The sequence below is a fragment of the Hylaeus anthracinus genome, unplaced genomic scaffold, assembly GCF_026225885.1.
Source record: "Hylaeus anthracinus isolate JK02 unplaced genomic scaffold, UHH_iyHylAnth1.0_haploid 11985, whole genome shotgun sequence".
Classification (NCBI taxonomy): Eukaryota; Metazoa; Arthropoda; class Insecta; order Hymenoptera; family Colletidae; genus Hylaeus; species Hylaeus anthracinus.
The window spans coordinates 7173666-7196898 of NW_026534333.1; the positions used below are offsets into that span (position 1 = coordinate 7173666).

The window sequence follows — 23233 nt, forward strand, 5'->3', positions numbered from 1 at the left end:
ATTATAATTCCCTGGGTGGCCGCGGGCTAATTGTGTTGCGTGGGTGTGAATATGGTTTATAGTTCGGCGGAAAAGCTGGCCGCGGGCCAGGCAAACGAGCTCACGTGACGTCACGCGACGGAAATACCCGAGCGGGCTAATTAGGCGAGGCACCTCTCCTCTTACGCTCGAATGCAAGCGGAACTCATGCGTCGCGACGTTTCTGCAACGCCGTGGCTGGAGATGCGTGGCACGTTCGACTCGCGTGCGCTCGCAGGGGATCGTCAGTGCTGCGGGACAGGGGATGAAGGGAACAGGTAGCGGGGAGGATGTCGTTTCATGGCAGGAAATTCGAGATGAGACAATTTTTCCGTTTTCTTGAGAAAATTCGGAGTAGTCGAACGAAAATGGTTCTATGGACTTTAGAAATCAATTTTGGGGGGGGGGGGGGCGGGGGGTTGTATTCAGGTGGACTTTGTAAAAGGAGCTAATTGTTACGTACTAATTACGTTCGTCTACTTTGGATTTATTTAATTTCTTTCTTTCAGGTGTGACGTTTGGTCAGTAATGTGCTCTTTGAAAAGAGTTACAGAAGTAAGAAATTATTTACTCTGAGAAATTTCCATCGAGGAGTCAAAATTGAGAACAACGTATCCATAGTCTTTCTATTCAATTAGTCGACGAACCAGCGGCCAGTGCTGCCAGAGGGTGGCGACCTTGCGGCAGCCTGGCCTCCTGCGAGGTTTGTTTAGCGATTATATCGGATGAGTACACACAAAGCAGCTTCACCTACGAATTCGAGATGTGAAGACTACGGGAGAAGTTTATACAAACGTATACTCGATGTGACCTTGCTTTCGATGTACAGCCTTCCCTGTGTTTCACCAACTATTTATTTACTTTCGTAGAAACTCTTCCGTGTGGCCACCTGCCAGCCCGAGGAGGTCTCACCATAAACTGTTGAATATTTGAAAAAGTCCTGGTAAGGATCTGATGGCAGGCGTAATACCTAAATGCATTCGAACGTTATCGAAGAACGTTGCATAAATATGAAATTTTAGGTGGATCAAACTCCTCTCCTCGAAGACGTAGTGGGACTTCAAAAGGCATGTATCATCTATTTACCGCAGAATGGAACATCAGAATTTCTAATTTCTCGGGTAGATCGATGCAAAGAACCATAATGCACATTATTTTAGTATCCAGAGAGCGTTCGTGCGGTAATCCTTGCACGTGATTCGATAAAATATCGCGATACGTTTCCTGTTAATCTTGCAGGCGAGGTGAAAGGTTCTCTTAAATCATTAGGAGTCCTAACACATACATTAATATCCAGCCGCTGTATCGTGCCATCGAACGAGCAACGGAATGAACGCGTTTTGACGGAATAGTGTAAAATAGAAATTCTCATAAATTTTCCTATCGAGAGAACCAATTTTTCACACTCCACACTCCAGGAATTTTTAAAGTGGGAACGAGGACCAGCGCAAGGTGCACCAGGACGCCAAGTGTTTCGGGGAGCATGTATCAGGATTCGGATGATGCAAGGTACAAATGACGCGGATCTCGTGCCAGTGCGGAGAAAGGTTGAGAGAAAGCTTGCAACGGTGGGTAACAATCATTGCGAATGCTTGCTACATATCGAGAAACAAACTATACTTACAACATTGGTGTGCTATGGTAATGGAAATCGTGGCGAGACAAACTGCTCCGCCATCAGAGGAAACTCCGAGCCCAAATGATCCACGACGAACGCGAATAGAACTTATACAAGGACCGCTTCCTGGTCGACGTTGATCACAGGCGCTCCAAAGCAACCGAGATCCCTAATAATCGCACTACTGGCAGCGAACACAGTCGATCGGCTCGCCTCCATCCCGACGCGATTAAGAGAGAAGAAAGAACTAAGGGAGGAAGAGGGATACCGCGGGGGGAAGCCCACGCGCTTAATTTGCATCTGGAACGACGACGCTGCACGCACCGGTTCCCCTCACGAGTACGGGGCTGTGTAATTAGCGGCGCATAGCAATTAACCGAGAGGAGCGGTCCGTGCGTGCGCGAGCGTTGACCGAGTCGGGACGTTGCGCGGAATGCCCCGTGAAAACGCGACTAGAGACTCCTATTTTCTTCGAACAATGTTAAACGTTGGGTAAACGGTGTAAATGCGAGGGGTGGGAAAGCGGGAGAGCGCTAGGATAAGAAACGACGCCTAAGCGAATGCATCGCGTCGCGATTAATTTCACGCGGTAAGCGCGGTGGCGAAGACACCCGTTTCCTCGGAACAATGTAAACCGGCGTGTAAACGGTGTAAATACGAGGGGTGGGCAAGCGGGCGTGACTGCGTTAAGTCAAGTTAAGTCGAGGTTAACTCCCTTAATTACTCAGATTTAATCAAAGCCCCCGGGGGTGTGTGCGTACAACGAGGTACGGGACATAAACTAACCGAGGAGGAAGAGAAACAGGGAACGAGTTATGGGGGAGGGGAGGCGCGCACGCGAGCGAACAAGAGAGGATACGAGATATGGGACTGCTCGCGACTCTGCTTCACGGTTCCTCGTGCGAGCAGAGGCGTCACGAGCAGCGTCTGGGTCGGTGTTGGACGTCGCTTCTCAGCTGTGTGCGCCGGGCGAAGGCGTCCGCGCGCGATGCGAGTAGAAGGGCCCTGGTCGCTCTGCTCGCTCGCTCGCTCGCTTGCTTGCTTACTTAACGAAGATTAATTGCGCTTAAACCAACCGCGTACGGCCTCGCCACGGCTCCGCTGCTCCGAGGCTCGTTGTTGCCCGCGCATTCTCACGTGACCCCACCGAAATCTTGACCGTGATCGAGGATCGAGCGGCCCCGGTATGCGCGATTTAACCGGCTAACCGCTACGCGCCAAATTTTTGACGCGAGTGTCCACGCCCGGGCTCCCGCCGATCCGCCGATGAAGCATCTCTTTACGCCTACGGGGATCCATTCTTCGCGCCAAAATCTCGAGGAGGTAACATCAATTAAGAAATTCTTGGAAAAACTGCACGTCCACATTTCTCAGGTTTATATATTCTAAAAGGTGTTTAGTCCAGAGGCTTGACTATTGCACTTAATACACATATGACCACGGACTTTACACATGCTTATTACGCAAACAAGGTTTAAAAAGTATGAGCGTACGAATATCAATCCATACTGTCAAATTACTTTTGAAATACGGCGCGTACTTCGCACGAAAGTCTGTCGTTGTTGCACGCCCTCGCCTCGTGAGGCAGGAAAAGGAGAGGGGGGAGGATGCATTTTGAGGGCCACGATTAGCCACAGCCGCGAATGCTGCTCTCCTCTTGGCCTTAGTTTTAAGCAACGTGATTTATACGGTTAAATGAGATGCCGCGTTGAGCCGGCGTGTCCGGGACGCGCGCCGCTGGAAGAAAAATGATCGGGATCGCTGTGATGAAGATTAATGGCGATTAATCCGGGCGACTGTGATCGGAGATAATCGTTAAGTGACTCCACGAAATCTGATCCTGCCCGTGAAACTCCCTGTGCAGGAGTTTCATTTGCGCGGAGCGAACAAGTATGGAGAGGTTGCACTCTCTCGTAATTTCTTCTAGAAATTTAATTTTGAATATTTATTTACCATTACTGTGGTTATGTCGCACATCCCTTATCTCGTTCTTCTTTGATTACCCTATTTGGATCCAATTATATAATTGTACACTCGAAGATGACTCGACTAACACGAAAAGTAAAATTTAAAAAATCTTCAATGCGAACTGCGTTAAAATTTCAAGTACGAAAGTGTTTAATTAAAAGTGTAAACGTCAACATCCTCCAGAATAGATAAAAATAATCCTGCGCTTTGTAACGTGTCGTTAAATATTCCAGGCACAAAGACGTAATTATTCCCGGCGCAATTACGTAATCTTCGCGCCAGATCTTTTCACGGGCATAAAATTGCGATTAATTTACACCGGGGAGAGCGCGCGTTATCAATGAATCGTGGCTGCTCGGATGAACGAAAAGGAGAAAGGAAGGAGGAAAGTAAAATAGCCAGTTCTGTATAGGTGCTAGGTAACGTCTCCGCGATAACAATCGCGCCGTGGTAGGGGGTGGTGGATGAAGGTTGAAGGTGTAGGTGGAGGAGGGCAGCGGCCGACCCGGGGGCCGCTTTTGTTGTGTATAAAATATTATTTCGCCGAGGCCGGGCATTCATTCGGTAGGAGCTTTCCTTGAAAGGCGAGCTCAAAGATTAAGGACTGGTTGGACGGTAGGATAATTATCAAGAAAGAAAGAATTCTGAAAGCGCGGCTCACCGAGACAAAGATTGGGGATGGAGTATCTTGACCAAGTTCTTTCTTCTCACCTTCCGTCTCTCTCCTCCCAACGTCCTTCTTTTAAGTTTCATTACTGCTCTGCATCCCGGATGCATGCATTGATTTCATCTACCTTCCCCCCTTCGTCGATGGTTCGATTTGCTATCGTTGTTAACCCCGGAGTGCTCTACGAGCTCTGCAGATCCGAGTGGTCGTTTAGTCTCCTACACACATCTATGAATATCAAGCTGTACTTCGTGTATCGCGAAAGTCACCAATTGTCATAAAATACCAACGGGCCACTCGTGTTTAACAAAGATAAGTTTTGGACCGGAGCGACCACAATTTTTCGCCAGAGTCCCGAAGGGTTAATCGTCGGAAAACTCGTCGGGCAACAAAGGAGATTAAAGCGTCGACGATAAAATTCGCCTTCGGTAAATTGAACTTTCTTCCCCTTTTTGCCAGCCGCTGGCGGAATATTAAAATAAATGACGGTAGATATCCCGTGATTATACTTTGTTATTGGAGTGCGCGGGCCGTGCTCCTTCGCGACCGAATATCGCGGTAACAGCTGCCGCGTTGAACGGGCCGAGGCTAATAAGGGTGAGGGGGATAATTATACGACGGCTAATTGCCCGACATCTCGACTCGCCGCGAGACATAACGAAATAATCTCGTGGCTCCCACCCCCCCTAACCTCTTATCCACTTCGGTTCTTTTCCTCTCCGCCTGTATTCTTAACCGAGAAGCCACCCCCGCAAGGGATTCTTTTCTCTCGGTGAAATTAATTCCCGCTACGCGAGACTGGAGGTTAAAGGCGCGCACTTGATGAGCTTGCTTAGTCACTGTTGCTTCTTTATTGCGAGCGAAGAGAAAAATTCTGAATATTTACGATTGCGCTGATTAATGTCGGACGAGGATTGCAATTCCAACGGGGCAAAACGCTACTCTCAACGGGAACATGTAGATTGCGCTGTGTTCGATAAAACGTTGTGAAAGAGTGTAATCCGACGTCGTTTCGCGACGCAATAAATCTTCTCGGGGTAAATTGCGATAGAGGGTTTATTTGTTTCTCGTTGGAGAAACGATTACAGGAGTTTCACTCGAAAAATGAAATCTCTAATGTTGAATCTTTTATCCTTCAGTTAGGAACGAGTGATATCGCAAATTTACAGATACCAGCTTCTAATTTACACTGTCCAAGGTCTCGCGGCACGCAAGTCGAGGCTTTCCCTCGCTGCGTTCCGGAGCGGCACGCTCGAATCCGCCTGGGGAGGGTTTCACGTGCAGAAATGCAGAGAGCCGTCAGCAATTTCGCGAGAAACGATTCTCCCTCCTTCTCTGTTCCCCGTCCCGTTGCCCCGAAAGGACTCCGGGACGCGCATTCGCTGGCATTATAATCACAGGGTTCGCGATCACCGTGGAGGAAGAGGAGGTCTGAGGTGGAAAAGGGGAAGAAAGGCACCTCCACCCGAGAGGATCATTTTCGCGGCGATAATTAGGCGCCGGAGTCGCGCGGTCGCACCGGTTACACGATGAAAAATAACGAGGAAATGATTGCGGCGAGGAATCCGCCTAAGGAGCTGGGTCAATTTTGACTCGCGCTCTTTTGTGCCAGGCTTGGGATAATTAAAAAGGGAGAACAATTGCGCGTGGGTATTATATTATATTGGGTCAAACACGATCCAACTTCGCTTGAAAAGCAAGAAAGAATAAAAATAAGCGAAGAGACAGAGTAGCCAGGAGTAGAGGAAGGTTCGCAGAAGAAATGGTGGCGGACCGTGATGAAGAGGTCTTAGGGATGCTATGCGATCGTCCTGCGGTGGCTCGAGGTGATGACGAAGATGGTGGCGCAAGGAGGAAGAAGTTAATTAAGTAATAAAAAGTTACCAGCCGTGAGGTTTCCCGGGGACGAGCCCCTGACGGGGTGAAATTAAAATAAACATCCTTTAAATGAGTCGCAGCCACGGTAACCACCCCCGCTTAACTACATCCGCTAATTAATTCCAGGCCTGTGAAACCGAGAGGAACAAAAACCTTCGGGTGGAGAGAGCCTGAATTCTGTCCTGGTGGAGGAGCGAAATGGGGCTCGGCGGAGGGTGAAGGAATGGTGTATTAAACACCGCGAAACCAGCCGCCGCCTGACTCTTTAATTAGCCACCCCTAAAGTACCGCCGGGAGTGTCGAGGGTCGGTGTCGAGCAACAGGTGAGATGCAAAGCAAGGGTTATTCTTGGCTTTAGAGCTTCGAGAGGCCGCGGAGGGTGAGTGGGCAGCACCGTATCGTGAATGCACCGTTGCCCCAGGTCGTGGTTCGGAGATATTACAAAGAGATAACAGCGACGAGGTGCGGAGGCAAGTGTCGCTGTTTGTCTTCCATTGCTTGCCTCTTCTGTTCTATTTATTGCAACGGCGAGAATTTTATCCAGAGTACTCTGAAGACGTACTTCAACCTGTATTGCAATTAGTGCAACCACTTGCTCTTTAATAAACCAACAGATAGACAAGACAGTATTTATCCAATTTATTAAGTGGATTAAAAATTTTATTAACCCATTCTTTATCGTATTTATAAGACATTACAAAGAATGTTATTTTAGTACACTGAAACCACAACATTCAAAACATTAATTTTGATAAAGACTTGCTATGCAATAGCAAGGGCTGATTATATTGCCAAAGTACAGTTCTGTATATACATACGTATAGCTACTGAAATCTGGCAATTGAAACGAAAATAAATTACTCGTCTTGTGAAAGGGGTGAAGGCGTCATCGCGAAAGTGTTGGCGCTAATCAAAACCTGTTGAGTGGCGGTTCGTGAAGCTGTAAAAGGAACGCGTCGGTGGCGGGTATTGTAATGGAGAAGGGGTTGCGAGACGATGAATATTCCAAGATTCAATCTACTCCGCGAAAGGGTTCGGGGCTAATGAAAAGTACATTATGACTGGCGTAGGTACCCAGAAACGACGCCGGAGAAGCTAGTGGGGTGACAGTCGGCGAGAGACGAGATCGGTGAGGGTTAAATGCGATAATTTGCGTGGGAGGGTGAACGTGCCGGAGACGATAAACCCTCTGCCATTTAATTACGCTTAAAACATGCATTAAATATTGTCGAAGGGTGGAAGCGTTGGAAGGGTTGAACCCTTGGGCTCGTTAAATGAGCAGAGATTTTCCCTCCTCGACATTCATCCCTTCTACGGTTGGCAGACTGTTACGGATTTGTAAATCCGTGAAATGAGAGCTGGTCTCGCGTGCCTCCGCTCATAGGCGTGCCACTTCGTTCCGCATTTGCAACAACCAGGGGAACTAAAAATGTTGCCTTGTCGCACTAACTGTAGGACTGAAGATGCTGGTATCTTCGTAAACGCAGTGGTGAAATTTTATTAATTCTTCCGAGATATTTGTACTTCTCAGATAGTTAGGTATTTCGTTACAGATGAATGCACTTAGCTGAGTGTATTTTATTTCATTTTTCCAGAAATTAATTATAATTTTTCCCAAAACATTCGTTTACACCTCACTTTGGAAAACGCTGATACGAGGAGAATAGGGATGAGTAAATGCTGTCGAGGAATTCGCGTCGTCGCCATCCCTCACGGTAGTCTTCAACGGTCCTGGACAGAGAGATTCGTTGTCCACATATTCGCCAACGGGGGTGGCGGTGTTCCGACGCTTTTCCAAAGCGTCCTCGCCAGGCTATTAATTGTCTCTGTTGATTCATTTGATCGTGCTCGGGGTTCCCAAGCGAGTCCACCGACGCGACGACACTTTCGATACGGACGTCTTTTACGAGCGGCCTGCTGCAGTCGTAGAACCGTTCTCTGGCATCCTCCCGCCACCTCCCTCCGGCTCTGGCCGTCCTGGTCCCCCCTTCTAATTCACGTGAAAGCGTCTCTTTCGATTAAAATTAACAGGGTGGACGGTGCCAGGCAGGTGGCTTCGTTAGGGTACCGTAAAGTGCCTTCGTCCTTTGAATTTCAAGCACCATCTAAGAATCTCGTTAAACTCCATCACTGTTCCACGAGATAAATTGAAAGCTCGCGAGGAAGGGTTAACATGACCGATTTACGTACTCCAACGTTTTTCATCCCTCGTTAAGGCTAAGTGACAAGTTGTATATCATTTATTTCGTACGTCATAAAATTCTCTGGACGGAAAATCGTTCAAAAACACGGAAGACATTTTTCAATAACATAAACGAAGAGTTTTATAGCGAAGGAATATTAATGTTCTCCAAGATGACGGAACAACATAGTGCAAAACAGCATCTATTATACATATACATCATTAATTAGGTACCTTCCATGTAATATCGGTAGTATTTGGTATTCCTACGATAAAACGCGAATAGTCTTATCACACAACCTATTTATATCTACACCGATTACAAGGTTTGATTATACTCTTCCCGCGATTAATTTATTTGCACTCGAGGGGAGGCGGAGAAACCGAAGAGATCACGAATTGCGATAAAATCCAAACTTGTTTAACCAGTCAATTCTTCGAAGGTACGGCAGTTGGTTGCGTCTATTAAGTTTATGTGTCGATCAGGATACCATTAGTTCAATTTACTAACTACGTTTAGGATCGAGGCAAGGTAATATAAGGGAAAATGTTACGAGACGCAGGTGTCTTGCTTCGCGCGCCAACATCCTGCGAGTGCTCATTTTATATTCGATGAAATCTGGATCCGATACGAAGAGTGATACGTTCTCTACCGTAAGAACAATTCAGATTCTATTTGTGTAATAGATATTTTCCGTAGACTCAATTTACAAAGAATTCTTATTTACATTTCTTAATCACTTCTTAAATATCGTCAATCGAGCAACGTTTCTTATAAGTCTTTCTTCATAAATATTTAATTCATTCCTATACTATTTGCAGACGGATAAAATGATTTCAAATATGAAAAACCTTCCACTAAACTCTCCCTAAAAATCATAATCCTACGATGATTATTATTCCTCGCGATACACCAATAAATTATCCACATAAAAGTGGACGTGCACATATATTTTTCAGAAGATATCAGGTCAATTCTTGACTTCCCCGTGCCTGTCGAACGAAATATCGCCAATATTGATCATTCGTCGCAGATTAATCTCCCTTCATCATCTCTCCAAGTGGGTTCGAGTAGACGTGACTCGTCTAATTTTCTCGCTGTAAATCCGAATCAAACGAATGGTATCACGTGTATCGTTTTGACAGTCGGAAGAATTGATTCCGGTGAGAACGGGTCGCTTGAAATAGTACCGATAGACACGGAAACATGAAGGCTTAAATGCGTCGCCGGAAAGAAATAGGGGGAGAGGGGGTCAGATTAGAGGTTTCCAAATCAGGACAATTGAGTGCGCGCGGCGCAACCGCTAATAACTCATATCCGGCGTTTAAAAGTGATACGTGCGTTCCCGGCGTATGTACACGGCTGTATCTCGTTACCACGTTAATCAAGGAGATCGTGTCATCAATATTATTATCCTCGTCATTTTTCTTTTGACCGAAGGAAGTGCCATCAATGGGAACACTCAGATGATATTATCTATGATAAATATTACGAGTTCCTCGTATCAACCACGCGTTTATTTCTGGCTACAGAGCCTTATTCCATTCCATTCCCATTCCTTCCTGTTCATTAAATTTTATATTTGGGCCCAAATAAATTCGATTCGACTCCCAGAGAAAATCAACGCTACCACCTATAAAACACTTCTCAATCCTCAACTTTTTCAACCGCTTCATCTTCAGGTAATTTCTTCTGCTATGCGTCGGCTAATATATTACGTTTTTCATCCCGAACGCCTACTGGACGTCTCGTACATCTTGGTACGCCTGACAAATTGCAGTTAGCCTGACGAGATTCCGGAAGTTTGTGAAAAATAGTATTTACATTTTCTCGAGCTTCAAGCATCTTCCTCGTGCATCGCGCAACTGTAGCCGACGTGTTTCGTAACGAAATTAAAATGTAATTCGGAGTGCAACGGGTGAAAATATCGACGTTTCTGCAATCGGGGGTCGCGTAAACCCCGCTCATCGAGAAAAGTCAAGTAACGAGCGAGGCGATAGAAGCGAACGCCCTCGTGTCGACGGAACACCGAGCAATCATTCACGCCGTTTTATCGTATACAAGATTATTTCCACGGGCCGCGGAACGACACGTCTAGACGTTCCTGACGGAGTCGATGACCATACCCTGTCCCCCTCGAGTCCTCCGGTATCCCGGGTCCGTGGTTTCTACCTCCTCGGGCCGGGAACGATCGGTCTGTTCGGTCGCGGTGTCGGGGCGGCGGCGGTTCGAGGCGAGGGAAAAATAAAGATAAAGCCTGAGGAATTAATTAGGACCGGGTAATCAAGAAGATACCGCATGGGACTCAAAGGTGGAAACGCGAGGAAGGCGACGACGAGGTGGATGAAGAAGGAGGGGACGAAGAGGAGCTGGGGGATGAGACGGTGGACGTCGACAGGCACGGCAAAAAAAGGTGCGAAGGAAGAGGCCACGTATAAATATTCACTCCTGTTCAACACTGTTCGAACGACTCGCTTATCCCTGGATTGAGCTGATCTCCACGGTCCGCTCTCTCCTATATCCTGCTCTCTTCCACCTCCTCCTGAATTCGAGCTGGAAATTCGAAATGCCTCGTCCGGCATTTTATTTCGTTTTCTTCTTCTTCTTCGCCTCGGTTCCTCTCCTCTTCGACCGTCTTGCCTACGTGCCACCCTGCCCCCTGGGACCTCTTTCGCCGACACTACTCTTCCTCTTGTTCCTCGGGGCCCGTTCTCTTGCGGCCTCCACGTCCCGTAGTCGCGCGGTCGTTTCGCTCGGGCAATACGGGCCCCGATCTTTCGGCCGTGAGTAACGGCTATTCCAAGAAGTTGTTTCAGATAGAGGGCTAATTTGTTCGCGTGCTCTGCCCGCGCCCCTCGCCGCCAAACCGTCCGGCAAACATACGGGACTGAGGTGCTCGACGTGTCTGTCCTCCACCCCAAACCTCTCACCTTCCGAGGTGCGCACCCGGGGAGATCTCTTAACGCGACGCGTCATTTCCATTTTATTTTATCGTCGCGTTAACGATTTTTCTCTACAAATCGCGTCCGCTCCGCCTCGCCTGATCGGGGAATGCGCCGAGATGTTCCCAACGATCGGTAATGGGCAGCGCCGATTGGGTATATAGGATGGTGCAAGCGTGACAAGTCCTAACGCCATTATTTCTTTGAAGAGTTCTATATTTGCAGGACCATACTTTTTTTTTTTAATTCAACGGTGCATTCGACGATTGCACTATTTTCTTACATGTATTATCTTTTTGCAAGGGAAATCATTATTCTTTTATTAAAAAATATTTGCATTTCCATTTAAAGAAATATTGTACAATTCAGAGAATGGAATCAAGTAATTTTTCAACTTCAAAGAAGCCTAGCTTTTTCCTAAAATCCAGATGTTGTACTAGAGAAATCTACGAAACAAATGTACCGAAAATAGCATTTGAGATCTTGGTATTTACGCTTTCGATCAATTGTCCCCGTTTCGGGTTAATTCGAAGTCGCGAGTACGCTCGAGAGGCGCTCGCAAAATGCGTGGAATTACGTCCGTGGCGTTGAGCAAAAAACGCCCTTATTTAGTAACTCCTCGACGACACCCGCGGTGCGTAAAAGCTAATTAACCCTCCGCTGGAACGAAAACAACCGTGCAAGCTCCCATCTCCGTGACGTGACTGCTGGCACGGGGGAGGGGAAAAAAAAGAATAGGAATAAAAATGGAGCGGGCACGGGTAGTCGGGCAGTAAATCCGCGCGAACAGGTCGCACTAAAACCGCACGTATGACCGTAAAAAGGAATCGTAAATGGCCACGAGCGAAGGTGCGTGAGTGCTATACGATGCTCGGGTTGCATCGGAACGCGTCTGCGAGACGATTTCCTGGTCGAGAAAGAATGCTCGAAGAGGCCAGCGTTTTTCGGGGACTCTCCTGAAAATAGGCTTCGGGTATTAGAAAAAATTATGCTTGCATCGTCTTGCTATATAAGTAGGGTGAGTGTGTAATTTTACATGAATCCAATATTTTGGAATTGGATCCATTGAAAACCGTTTGTAAATTAAGAAAGCAATGGTAGAAATTTCGTAAAAAGAAATATTTGTATTACTTCCATGTATTACATTGATATACAGTATACAGTCACATAAAAATTGTAATATTACCGACGATTATTTTTTGGCTGTCCTTTCTTATGAATTTTATACACTGTTAAATGAAAGCTACATCTGTAGTTACAGCACGTGCACCTTCGTAATTGTTAAAACATTGAAACGCGTCCGCCGAGATGTTCTCGGGTTCGGTGGCGAGGAAAAATGCTGAAGGCGCGAGCGTTTTTCGGGGCCGCCTCTCCTCCTGGGGCAAATATGCTCGAAATATTCGCAGAAACTACGCCCGGAATGTCCAGCTCTCGTGTTTACCTCGGCCTGGGTACACGCATATTATAACGGCGTATCTGTTCCCCGAGGGCGGAAAACAGGGATGCCGGGGGTTGATAACAGCGGCAGGGGGTCTGGATAACAGAAGGAAGGGGGTGGTATCGCATGAGTTATTAAGATTCCGGCGCGCATGCTCGCGGTTCTTTCATCGATTCATAAGAATATCCTCTGCTCCGCTGGCCATCCACCTCCTGCTTCTCCTCCACCTCCGCCTTCTTCTCCACAACCTCTTTCTTTCGGCTTCAGGGACGTATCTATCGGTTGCATTATTTACGGTGTTGAGATGCACGAGGTATCGGCGATTCTCGTTGGCGCAATTCTGGACGAGGTGGAACATGTTTTTGGAAGACGCGGGAGGCGGGCTGGAGTTGAATTGTTAGAGGGTTGTTTAACCGTTTGCAATCCCATGTCGAGTAAGGCTCGACAATAATATATGGAAATCAGAAAATTCGGAGTGCAAAGGGTTAATAAGGTTTGCATCGAGTGGTCATGTTCAGTTTACTTTAGAAGCGCGAGAAAATCGCGTAGCATGTATGCAAGTATGTTAGTTTCACGGCAAAACGGGTCAAACGATCGATTGCGTTGAACAGGCGAGGAATCGACGACGGGTTTGCCCGCGTAAACGATAATGAACGTAGACGGTAGTTTCGGGCAGAGGTTACGCCTTCTTGAGAAACCGGTATGTATTACAGAGGCTCTCCCTCTTCCCCGTACTCTTTCGCTTACATCACGTGGGCGTGGAGGAGGAAGCTCGAAATACGCGACCTCCTTCTTGAAAATCGCGTGAAAAAAAGAAGCAAAGCTGAGTGTTTCCGACATATGAATTTCGGATAAACCGATGCCTTCTTTTTCAAGTTTACCATGTGTCTAATTTCTATTGTGCAACTCGATTCTACCACCAGGGTACGGCACTGGTGGCGTAAAAGCGCGTGTATGCTTATAACGCGGAAAAAGCGAGCGGGTATTTGCAGGGTTGCTGAGGAAAAAAGAGAACGGTAGATGGGGGTGAAACGTGAAAGAGGGGCCGAAGTAGGAGGGTGGGCGGAGGGGTGAACGTAAGGAGGAGTCGGTGGAGATTGCGAGAGAGGGGGTGATCTATGCGTTTAATTAACCATAGAGACGCTCCTACCAACTCTTAGCCGCTCTTAGTTCGAGCACGGCCAAGGGGGTTGCAGAGAGACAGGGTGGCGCAAGGATAAAAGAGCGAACGTGGAGGCGACCGGGGGGCTGGGAAAGTGGGAGGGGAGAGAAAGGATTTAGCTATCGCCGGCGAAATTAACTCCGGGGAAAAACTTATAATGTGTCTTCCCGGAAAAGCAGCTCGAACGCCGCGCTTCCAGCCCTGGGAGCACGATTCCCCGCGCTGGTGCATCGAGTGCATTCGTTGCGGATAATGGATTTCCGACATAATTAATTAGAGAGAGAGAGAGAGAGAGAGAGAGAGAGAGAGAGAGAGAGAGAGAGAGAGAGAGAGAGAGAGAGAGAGACGGATATCGCTGGATCATTTCATGAAACGCTGAACCACTTTATGGAAACGATCGTCGGGATTCTTCGCTTTGGTTCTTTTGCGAAGGAATTATGCCGCGAATCCAATCGTATAATATTTGGAGAATGAAACCGATGAATAAATATTTTGTAAATACAGATTAAAGATCATATTTGTTTTGTCATTCATTCAGCCCTGCAGTTTGCGATGTAACTCAAATTACCGGATGAAACTTCGATACCTGATCGTCTCACGATCACCGCCGCCATCGTGTCCACTCTCCTAGGTGTACCTAACACCTTGATTGCCTCGTTGATGCTCTCGTTCGTATACACAACTTTCTGCCGGAACGCATAAACATCTGAACGCGCAGTTCTGTTGTCGCAGCGGGGAACGGCTCGTGCCAAAATGCTGACTTAATCCCAGCTATCCGACGATTGTTTACATACGTCCATTGTTTACGAGTAGCCGAGTGTATCAAACGACAACGTGTAAACCGGCCCTGCCCCCGTGTTCTCGACGCTCCGTTTCGGGCGTCGCGGGTATTTTGAGATTTCTTTGGCTCTTGTCACCGCCCGCGACCACGGTTCCGAGAAAAGGGAGGTTAATGAGACATTCGCGGACAGTTATAAATGAACGATAAGGCGCACGGGAAATGCCTTTAACAGCTGGTGTAAATTTATGGCTGCCGTTGAAACGGGCGTGCAAGGAGTTATAGATTGATTGGTCGTGAAATCGGCTTTAATCAATCGTGTGTACCCTCTGAATTATACGTGCTCCGGGCCGAGTTAATTAATTCCAACACATTGGCAGCTCTTCTTCCTCCGCGCGATGAGGCTGATATTAATCTGGCCTTTCGTTACATTAATTTGGCCAACTGATAACGTTGCGCCGGACAGGCGGTATTTCAGCGGAGGGAATCGAACGAGATAGAGATAGAGAAAGGGCTGAGCATCGTTCCAATCGCTTAAAATAAATCTTTGCTTAGATAATTAACCACGTGAAACTGGTTTATCTGGATTAATCGTTAGTTATTAGTGATGTTTGCGTGTCAGGAATTCGAGAGGTGATCTGGGTGAAATTGTTGCTACGATTTTGCGAATTAAAGTTTACGTAGAGGATGAAAGCATCTGCAGGAAACAGAACAGGTTTTTAATACCGAGACTGTAATGAACTCGAATCATATTTTTGGCTTGTATCATCCACAGGAATGGTATTAATGGCTTCTGTTCTAGAATTTCTCTACCATTTGCTCTACTTCTCTCGAATTGGTCTCGAGAAGAGTCTGCGACAGCAAACGAGTAACAAGAATCTCCTCTACCTATTAATACAAATACCTACTCTGATTGCTCGTAAAACCTGATGTCAATGTTAATTACATTCTAAAAGTCGTTATAAGGAACAAGTAGGAAAGCTGCTCCGTTGAACAAACTTGGTCAACTCGTCCACTTATTAGACAGATGATTACTCATATATCCGAAGATTTTAGTACGAAAGAGGAACGAGGATTCCTCGTCATTATTCGACCGAGCCTGCTCGTGACTGTCGAAGGGGCCGCGACGGGCATGACGGAGTCGCAGGCTAATTATTATAATTACCGGAATTCACGGTCTGTAATTAGGCCACGCGGAGGACAAAACACATACTTATTCTCTCTTTGCGCTTTCAGCCTGTCACATTTTTACGTCGCTTCAAAAGTAATGTCGTTTCTTGTCTTGCTCGTAGCGGCAAACTTATTTTGTTCATAATGGAACGGTTTATAAATTACTGTATCCTGTCTGGCTCGTCTTTACTCAGTTTCGATCTAAACGCGTTACATTGTCCAAAAAGTCTCTGTCCTTTTATTAAAAAGGAAGTTGCATTACTGAATTGTGTACATTCCCAACTCACAAACACCAAAATAAATAGTATATTTCTTCCTAATCCTTCTTATTTTATCGAAACGTTGATTTGCATTTCAGATAGCCTTTGAGGAGAATCAAAGCCGTTCGTTTGCTCGTTAAGGCTAATAAACATATTCCTCCGCATCAAACCAAGCAGATCATATTATTATTCCAGCTATACGTCAGCCAAATATTTTAACCACGTTATTATAACCGTCGTACATATCAGCCAGGTGTAATTATCCTCAATTTTGTCGGGCGTAATTTCGAATGACCTCGTGAGTAACTAGCGAATTCCAGCATCCTCGGCCACGCAGGTATTCAAGGATCGTGTACGCGTTTCAGGAAACAAGAGGAATCCCTTCGCAGTCGGCTCGTCTTAATTACTGGCCTGATTAATCGTCGCTCCGTCGGTTGGTTAATAGCCGAACCGCTTTAGCAAGCTTGTTCCAGCTACGAACACGTTCCCGCAGAAATTGCGACGTGCGTTTTGCTCTTGGACCTGCTCACGGTGCATGTTGGTTCCCTTATTAATTCGTCATAGGAACAAACTCGATTACTGGGGACATGGTCTAGCCATTTTGATAACTTGGTGCTTCAGAAGCAAACTATGGTAAGCCCACATTCTCGGAACTTGATGCTACACTACTCGTTGCTATTTAAAGTGCTGAATTTCCAAAGTTTGGACTCGAGATACCTAAATTTCTTCAAATTAACTTCAACTTGTCTGGACAACGTCTAGTTAGGTCTGTCCAACACGGACGTTTTCCTCGGCAGTTGCCGACTCCAGTTGCTTCGCTTATTAATTCGTCATAGTCCGACTCGAACCCCTGATTACTGGAGACGGAGACTAGCCACATGGCCGGTTGGGTGCATAGATATTTCTGTCGCAGGCTGGTGTACCTGTCTGGAGAAAAAGGAGCGAAAGATGGAGAAAGAGGAAAGGGTTCGCCCGTGGCGCGCGAGAGAGGCGGAGAAAGAACGAGGGAGAGACGGAGGTACCTGTGTTCACGTGTCATGTACACGGTGTAAACAGGCACGCCGTGTGCTCCCGTATGGAGCAGGAAGTGTCTCGTAATAAAAGAGTGACTTCCGTTGGTGAAACAATACCGGTCGCGGGATTACCTTGTCCTCGGTTCGCTTCCATCCTTCGACTCCGCGAGCTCGTTACCTTACCCAGCCGCCGTTAATTTGCGTCGAAAATAATTTAGCGCCGGACTCGTGCGTCTCTAACGTTATGACTCTCGACAACTGTTATTTGTTGCGAAACGACAAATTACGAGTTCGCTCCATACCTCGATCGAGCCTCGAACACAGGACCTTCTGTATTTTCTTCGTGTTGGGAACGAGCTGGCTTAAAGCCTCCATTTTTAATACATACGTTCCTCGAACGATCATCTTTAGAGCCTATTGGATGAATTCGAGACGTTCGAAAATCAGTATTTGTTTCAAGGGTTAATAGATTTAACAATGATTTTTTAATTTAAAAGAATTTCGTGTTTTCGTATCGTGTACTTTGCCAGAGGTGTTCGAAACGACTAGCTTCCATCTTATAGAGCCCGTAGACCTCTGGCCGCTGATCTTCTCATTCCGAAGTGACCTAGTACGCTATCAGATCGTGTTAGAAGAATAGACAACAAGGTCGTACAGGTGATGTATTACCCATCGTTTGTAAACAGACGAGTGCGATCAGTTACAGTGCCTTAACTTGTCAAAAGAATTGCTAGAACCCGAGACTCTCTGTAACTCTGACATAAGGTCAAATCGAACATGCGTTTACATCAACTTACTTCATCGTTATTGTGTAACCGACGAGTGGACTTGTTCGACTACGTTTGGCAGTACGAGCGATCCTCTTGTCTGTTGTCGATGCTCGAGATAAGGTGACAAGGATACTACTTCAGGTACGTCCTCATTAATTAAAAGTGAAAAGTGCACGAAGTGTGGTCGCTCTATTGGAACTCGGTCGAGGTAACAGAGAGATTTGGTACAGAGAGATCTAGAAAAAATTCCTCCCATTCATTACTCGTCAATGCCGAAATATTAAATTTATTTTACTCGTCGCACGTCCCATATATTAAATAACACCTTGTAATCGAGGAGTAGCGCGAACTAAACGGATCGATGGATCTTCCCTGGAGGCTACCGCGGCGCTATCTTCGAAGTATACGCATCGATTGTACCAGGCGCGACGAGTATCGGGTTTAAACCTCTTTCTTGATAAGTCCCGTTTTGGAAAGCACGTTTCGCCGTGATCGATGCTTTCGCCCGTGCCACGAATGGCCGGGAAGGCGTAATCGCTTAATCCAACAGCATCTCGGTACGATGTAAACGGCCCCGGAATCGTCTCCATGTCGATAGAGAGTCGCACGGCCGAGAGGGGACGATCGCGGCGAGAACGTTCTGCTTTATCAGTGCAAATGGGATACCAGCGTGTTTCCATTAATTCGAATCGCGGGGTAGAATCACGGCGCGGTATGTCCATTAAAGTCAAGCGGTGAAGTCGTTAGCCTGTTCGTGGCAACGTAAATTGCCGGGCGTACAGAACGCAGGCTGCGTTTTAGCGAGGAAAGCCAAGAAAAATGACGCCCGAACAGGGGCGAGGAGTTGTTTTTCGTCGTAATAACGGCTTTTAACGACGAACACCGACCCGGTGGACACTCGAGTGTGAATAAAGCCCACAGAATGCGTCCGGTGATCCGCGTAGAGACCATCTTTGTTCGCCGACGCACGTAGACCAACCGGGGAACGCGCGAAACCCAATAGACGCCACTTCCTCGGAACCTTGACCAAGAATAAATTCCTCCGCAATGGAATCCTTCCTTTCATAAATTCAATACGAAGGTTTAGCAACAACTCCGTGGTTCGCAAAGATTTCAATGTACGCTACATCACAGGGAGAAATTCAAAGCTTAGCCAACTCCTACAACATTCCGACAACCATGTTAAGAACCTTACAATCACACCGCGGTGAGTAGGCTAAAGTGAAAGTGGTCTGTAGGTCAACTATCGACAGTTGAAGAACATCGTACCGCGTAGATGTAGAAGGCAGTGACGTCGAGGATGTCTTCTTCCCCGAAAACATAGTTCATCGTCCACTTTACTTATAGCAATTAGAGTTCGCGAACTGTAGAGGCCAGCTTAATCCATAAAAGAAAAAGAAGCTTTATCATCATCCGCCTGGCCTCTGCTTTTGATCTAGGGCTATTTCGAAACTGTTCCAACAACTGATGGCGTAGGAATCATAGGAAATCCATGACCTACTGCCAACATCCGAAGAATACGACACTAAATAGCTACAGGAGAGTAGTATCCAACGTACTCGTTCTAGCCACAGTTAGTATATTGCCTAAAGCCCAAGTCGAGGCTTCGGTCTCCACTTGCATATCCCTCCGTGACCCAGTGGATCCCATCGGTAAATATTTCTCTCCCACTCGAATTTGTTTTCGACGTGCGATCGAAACGATTAACCCGCGTCCTTCGAGGTCGTCAGCGGTCCACTTTAATCGCCTCGTTGCAGAAACTCCGTTACAGAGGGGAACGAAATAAAGTCGAGGAAAAAGCGAGCCTGGCTACGATTGCCAATGATCACGCAGGTTATGACGCGATATAAAAAGAGGTCAGAAAGGAAACGAGGTAGAGAAAAAAGGAGGGACGTTACGCAGGTACTTTACCGCGCTTTTTTCACGCCACGCGTGAACACGAAATCGTTTAATTCGAACATGGCGGAGCTGTTCGAGCGGAGACGAAGATGCCCGTGAAATGGACGTTCCGGTTTATCAGTGCATACGGCGCGCCGCGCCGCGGCTTGTTTCCATTAATTCGCGTTGCGAAGCAAACTCGTGCCATCGGAATGCCCGTTCGAGTCGTACGAGCGGTAACAGGCGAAACGAGCCGAGCTAATTTGCTACATTGTCGTCGATGCACGGGGCCCCGAGAAACCACGAAACGTCGCCTCCAAACGGGGTCAAAGAGGAGCGAGAAGTTGTGGTGTCTGTAGATAATTGAGAGCTACCAGTTATCCATAGGCAGACGTTGTTTCAATTTCATATCTTCCGAGATGACAGCCCATCCCACTCCTTGTCCTTAATGACTGGTGTATATTTCATTACAGTCTGTACGAGTAGAATTCATTTAACTTCGTGTTCTACTGTGTGTGCGTCTCTTTTTTTTTTTTTTTGAAGTTCCTACCAACGTTACATTTCCGTGTGTGCCCTTCGATAATGAATATCACTCCTACATTCAATGTAGTCAAATTTTTAGTAATTCCGATCTGTAATCGAGTTGGTAGCCTGGTCGGTCTTTTTCGTACACAAGTCCGAGTATCTAACTTTGTCCCTCGCATTTATATGTCCAGTACGGGAAAAACACGCGGCGAAACGCGTCGCAGACCCATAAAGTACTATTAATGTTTAATTTCGTACAAGCGAATGTCTTCTGCATACGCTTAGCATATGTTTTTCGCAATCGCGGTGCGCCATAAATTCCGCGCAATCCGTAGTCCACATATTACTCTGTACATTATTCACACGAGGCATTCTTTCGAACGATATTTTTCTTCTCCGTACATTATATCTATTATCTATCTGTATACTATATCTGCGATCGTGTCGCGTCCACGATTCATAAGTTATCAGCAAAACAAGTAATTTCCCTTTGCACCTGGCGGAGCTGCCATTACTCGTATCTTTTTTATTAGTATTTCTCATCGAACCGCGCGGCCGCTAGGCGACTACATCGAATTCGAGGCATGTTTTTGAGCACTAGGAAGCCGACGTTTAACGCGATTATATTTTAACGAGGGATTATCGAGTAGAGCCGACAAGGGCGGCCCGGTGAGAAACGGGCGTCGTTTAAACGCGCCAGAAACATGCCGATAATTACGGGTTAATCCGCGGGAATAATCCCGGCGCGGGATGGCGAACGGGTTAAATTGAATACACAGGCGAACGGAAATATTCATTTTCCGCGAACGAAATCATTTATCGTCACCGGCGCACCGGCCGTTAGATGCGGAAGAAATTTGCCGCAAAGGAAACAGATGCGCGCATTCCCGCTGGTCCCTTTTCCTTTGATATTTCTCCTAGTTCTCCTTAGAGCCTGTTTGCGTTTCTGAGCGAGCATCTACGATCGCGCTCATGCGTGAATACGGAATCGCTTCATTTGAGACGCGTTGCTGCGTGTCGTTGCTGCGGCGATAGGAAGAGCAAGGCTCCAAGACAGATATTGGCGAATTTCTTACCTAGATAACGATTTCGAACGACGAATAACAGGTAGACAAACTACAATATACATTTGGATGGCGGGATAAAATATTTCGCAAGCGATGTCTTGGCATTTGAATTTAATTTACATGATTTCAAACAGACGTAGGTGGATTTGTTATGTTGGTGGATTCGCCACAAGAATGAAATACGAAAACGTCAATAAATGGATTTTAGAATACAACATGGTGTTAGAAAATAAATGATTCAAATGATTCCTTTTACGTTCATATTATCGATCTTTTGATTCATTCAGATTTATTCTGTGGAATTGGTAACCGGTCGAAGCTAATCATTATATTCACGAGCTGATTAATGAAGAGCGATGCATTAAAAATATAGACACGATTCGCTCGATTAATCTTTTCCAATACACAAATTCGTTTCTTGACTCGGTCCAGATCGTGAAAGTTAACACGAGAAAACCGAAAATTAACTCAGGGAACGAGTTCTCTGAATAAACATTGAATAGAGCCAACTCGGAATTAACTTGTAAGACATTACGAAGAATGTCGCGACTGATTAGCAGAGGTTTGATCAACACTTTGTAATTAACATGCAAGCTATACGTTGCTTTTAGCATTTTACCGATGGCATCGGGCTATCTTTATATTTTTAGAAGTTTGGAGACGTTTTTAAAGTGACTCAATTTTGATTACTTTTCGGTCCCCCTAATACAATCCTAGGACAGAAACGCATCGAGACCCGATGGACTCAACCGAATTCCGATTTCGAGAAGACGTCGCAGACAACTGACCGCCGCGATAAAAAGCGAGGACCGATCTGCGTAAACGCGGAATGGTCGCGGAGGAAACGCGGCGTGGAACATATCGGGTAAGGATAAAGAGATACGTAGGAAAGGACGCGCGTTCCGCTTTATCAGCGCACACGGCATACCGCGGCGTGTTTCCATTAATTCGCGTCGCGGGGCAAACTCGTGCCGTTGGAATGCCCGTTGAAGCCGAGGAGAGAAGTCGTTAGGCTGCGTGCCGTTCGGCCAGGCAACCGGTTCTCCCATCGGTGATTCGTCGTTAATTCGCCGATGGAGAGTAAGTAATCGCACGCGTACCAACGACCACCTCGAGTGTGTTACACGGTTAGGTTCGCGCCGCGCCTACCTCGGGGTTGTTCCGATTTTCCTCGCCGATAAGCCCACTCCCCCTCCTCGGAGAAAAAAGCGAGAAATTCCTTCGACCCTTTTCTGGAAAGAATTGTCGCGTCCTTCGACTTGCTCGATAATTTCTTTTCATCTCGCTCTGGTGTAGGCAAGCGTCGATGGTGGAAGGAATTCCCACTTTGTAACAATTGTAATTACCTGACTACGATAATAAAGTAAGCACGTACCAAATAAGTTCGCCAGCATAGAAGTAGAGGCTCCTTCTGTAACACAAGAGAGATGAATTTTAATTATTAAACCGTAATTATGATGAAACGATGTATCGTAAAAATATTTTTGAGTATCGTTCGATCCACTCCGAATAAGCGATTTTTGCATTCGATCCCGAAGAAACGTATCGTTTCTGAAAACCGGTCGCGATAGAGGTAGGTGTACATGAAACGTCGGTAGGTTTAGTGTTAAATACACGTTCACACTTTGCGGGCCACGCGACTGTTGGGAGACCTAAACGCGCATACGTGGACGTCGCACACATCGAAGTAAAAGCTGGTCAGACGATGGGAGAGACACTCGCGCATTATATGCACGCATGCGCGACGAACAGGCTGTATTATTATATTTTACTTCGCCCGACGCGGAAACCCCGGGATAATTTGCGCGAATGAGCCGCAATTATCTAAGGGTCTGCATACGTAAGAAGGGTGGCAAGAATCAACCGCTCGCAGGACAGCGTCATTTTCGCTACTCGCA

General features: G+C 46.6%; 2 protein-coding genes across 6 annotated transcripts in view; one reads left to right on the forward strand and one right to left on the reverse strand.

The window, feature by feature from the left end:
- Positions 1–23233, reverse strand: part of LOC128887306 (uncharacterized) — a 200799-nt gene that overhangs the window by 68834 nt on the left and 108732 nt on the right. For all 5 annotated transcript variants that reach the window (XM_054143053.1, XM_054143054.1, XM_054143052.1 and 2 more), the window contains one exon: positions 22711–22746. In XM_054143053.1, the coding sequence (XP_053999028.1) occupies positions 22711–22746 (36 nt within the window). The remainder of the gene's footprint in view (positions 1–22710; positions 22747–23233) is intronic.
- The window catches only part of LOC128887290 (transcriptional regulator Myc-A-like), a 350744-nt gene continuing 329484 nt past the window's right edge, over positions 1974–23233 (forward strand). The window contains exon 1 of the mRNA XM_054143012.1: positions 1974–1985. The gene's annotated coding sequence lies outside the window, so the exon portion shown is untranslated. The remainder of the gene's footprint in view (positions 1986–23233) is intronic.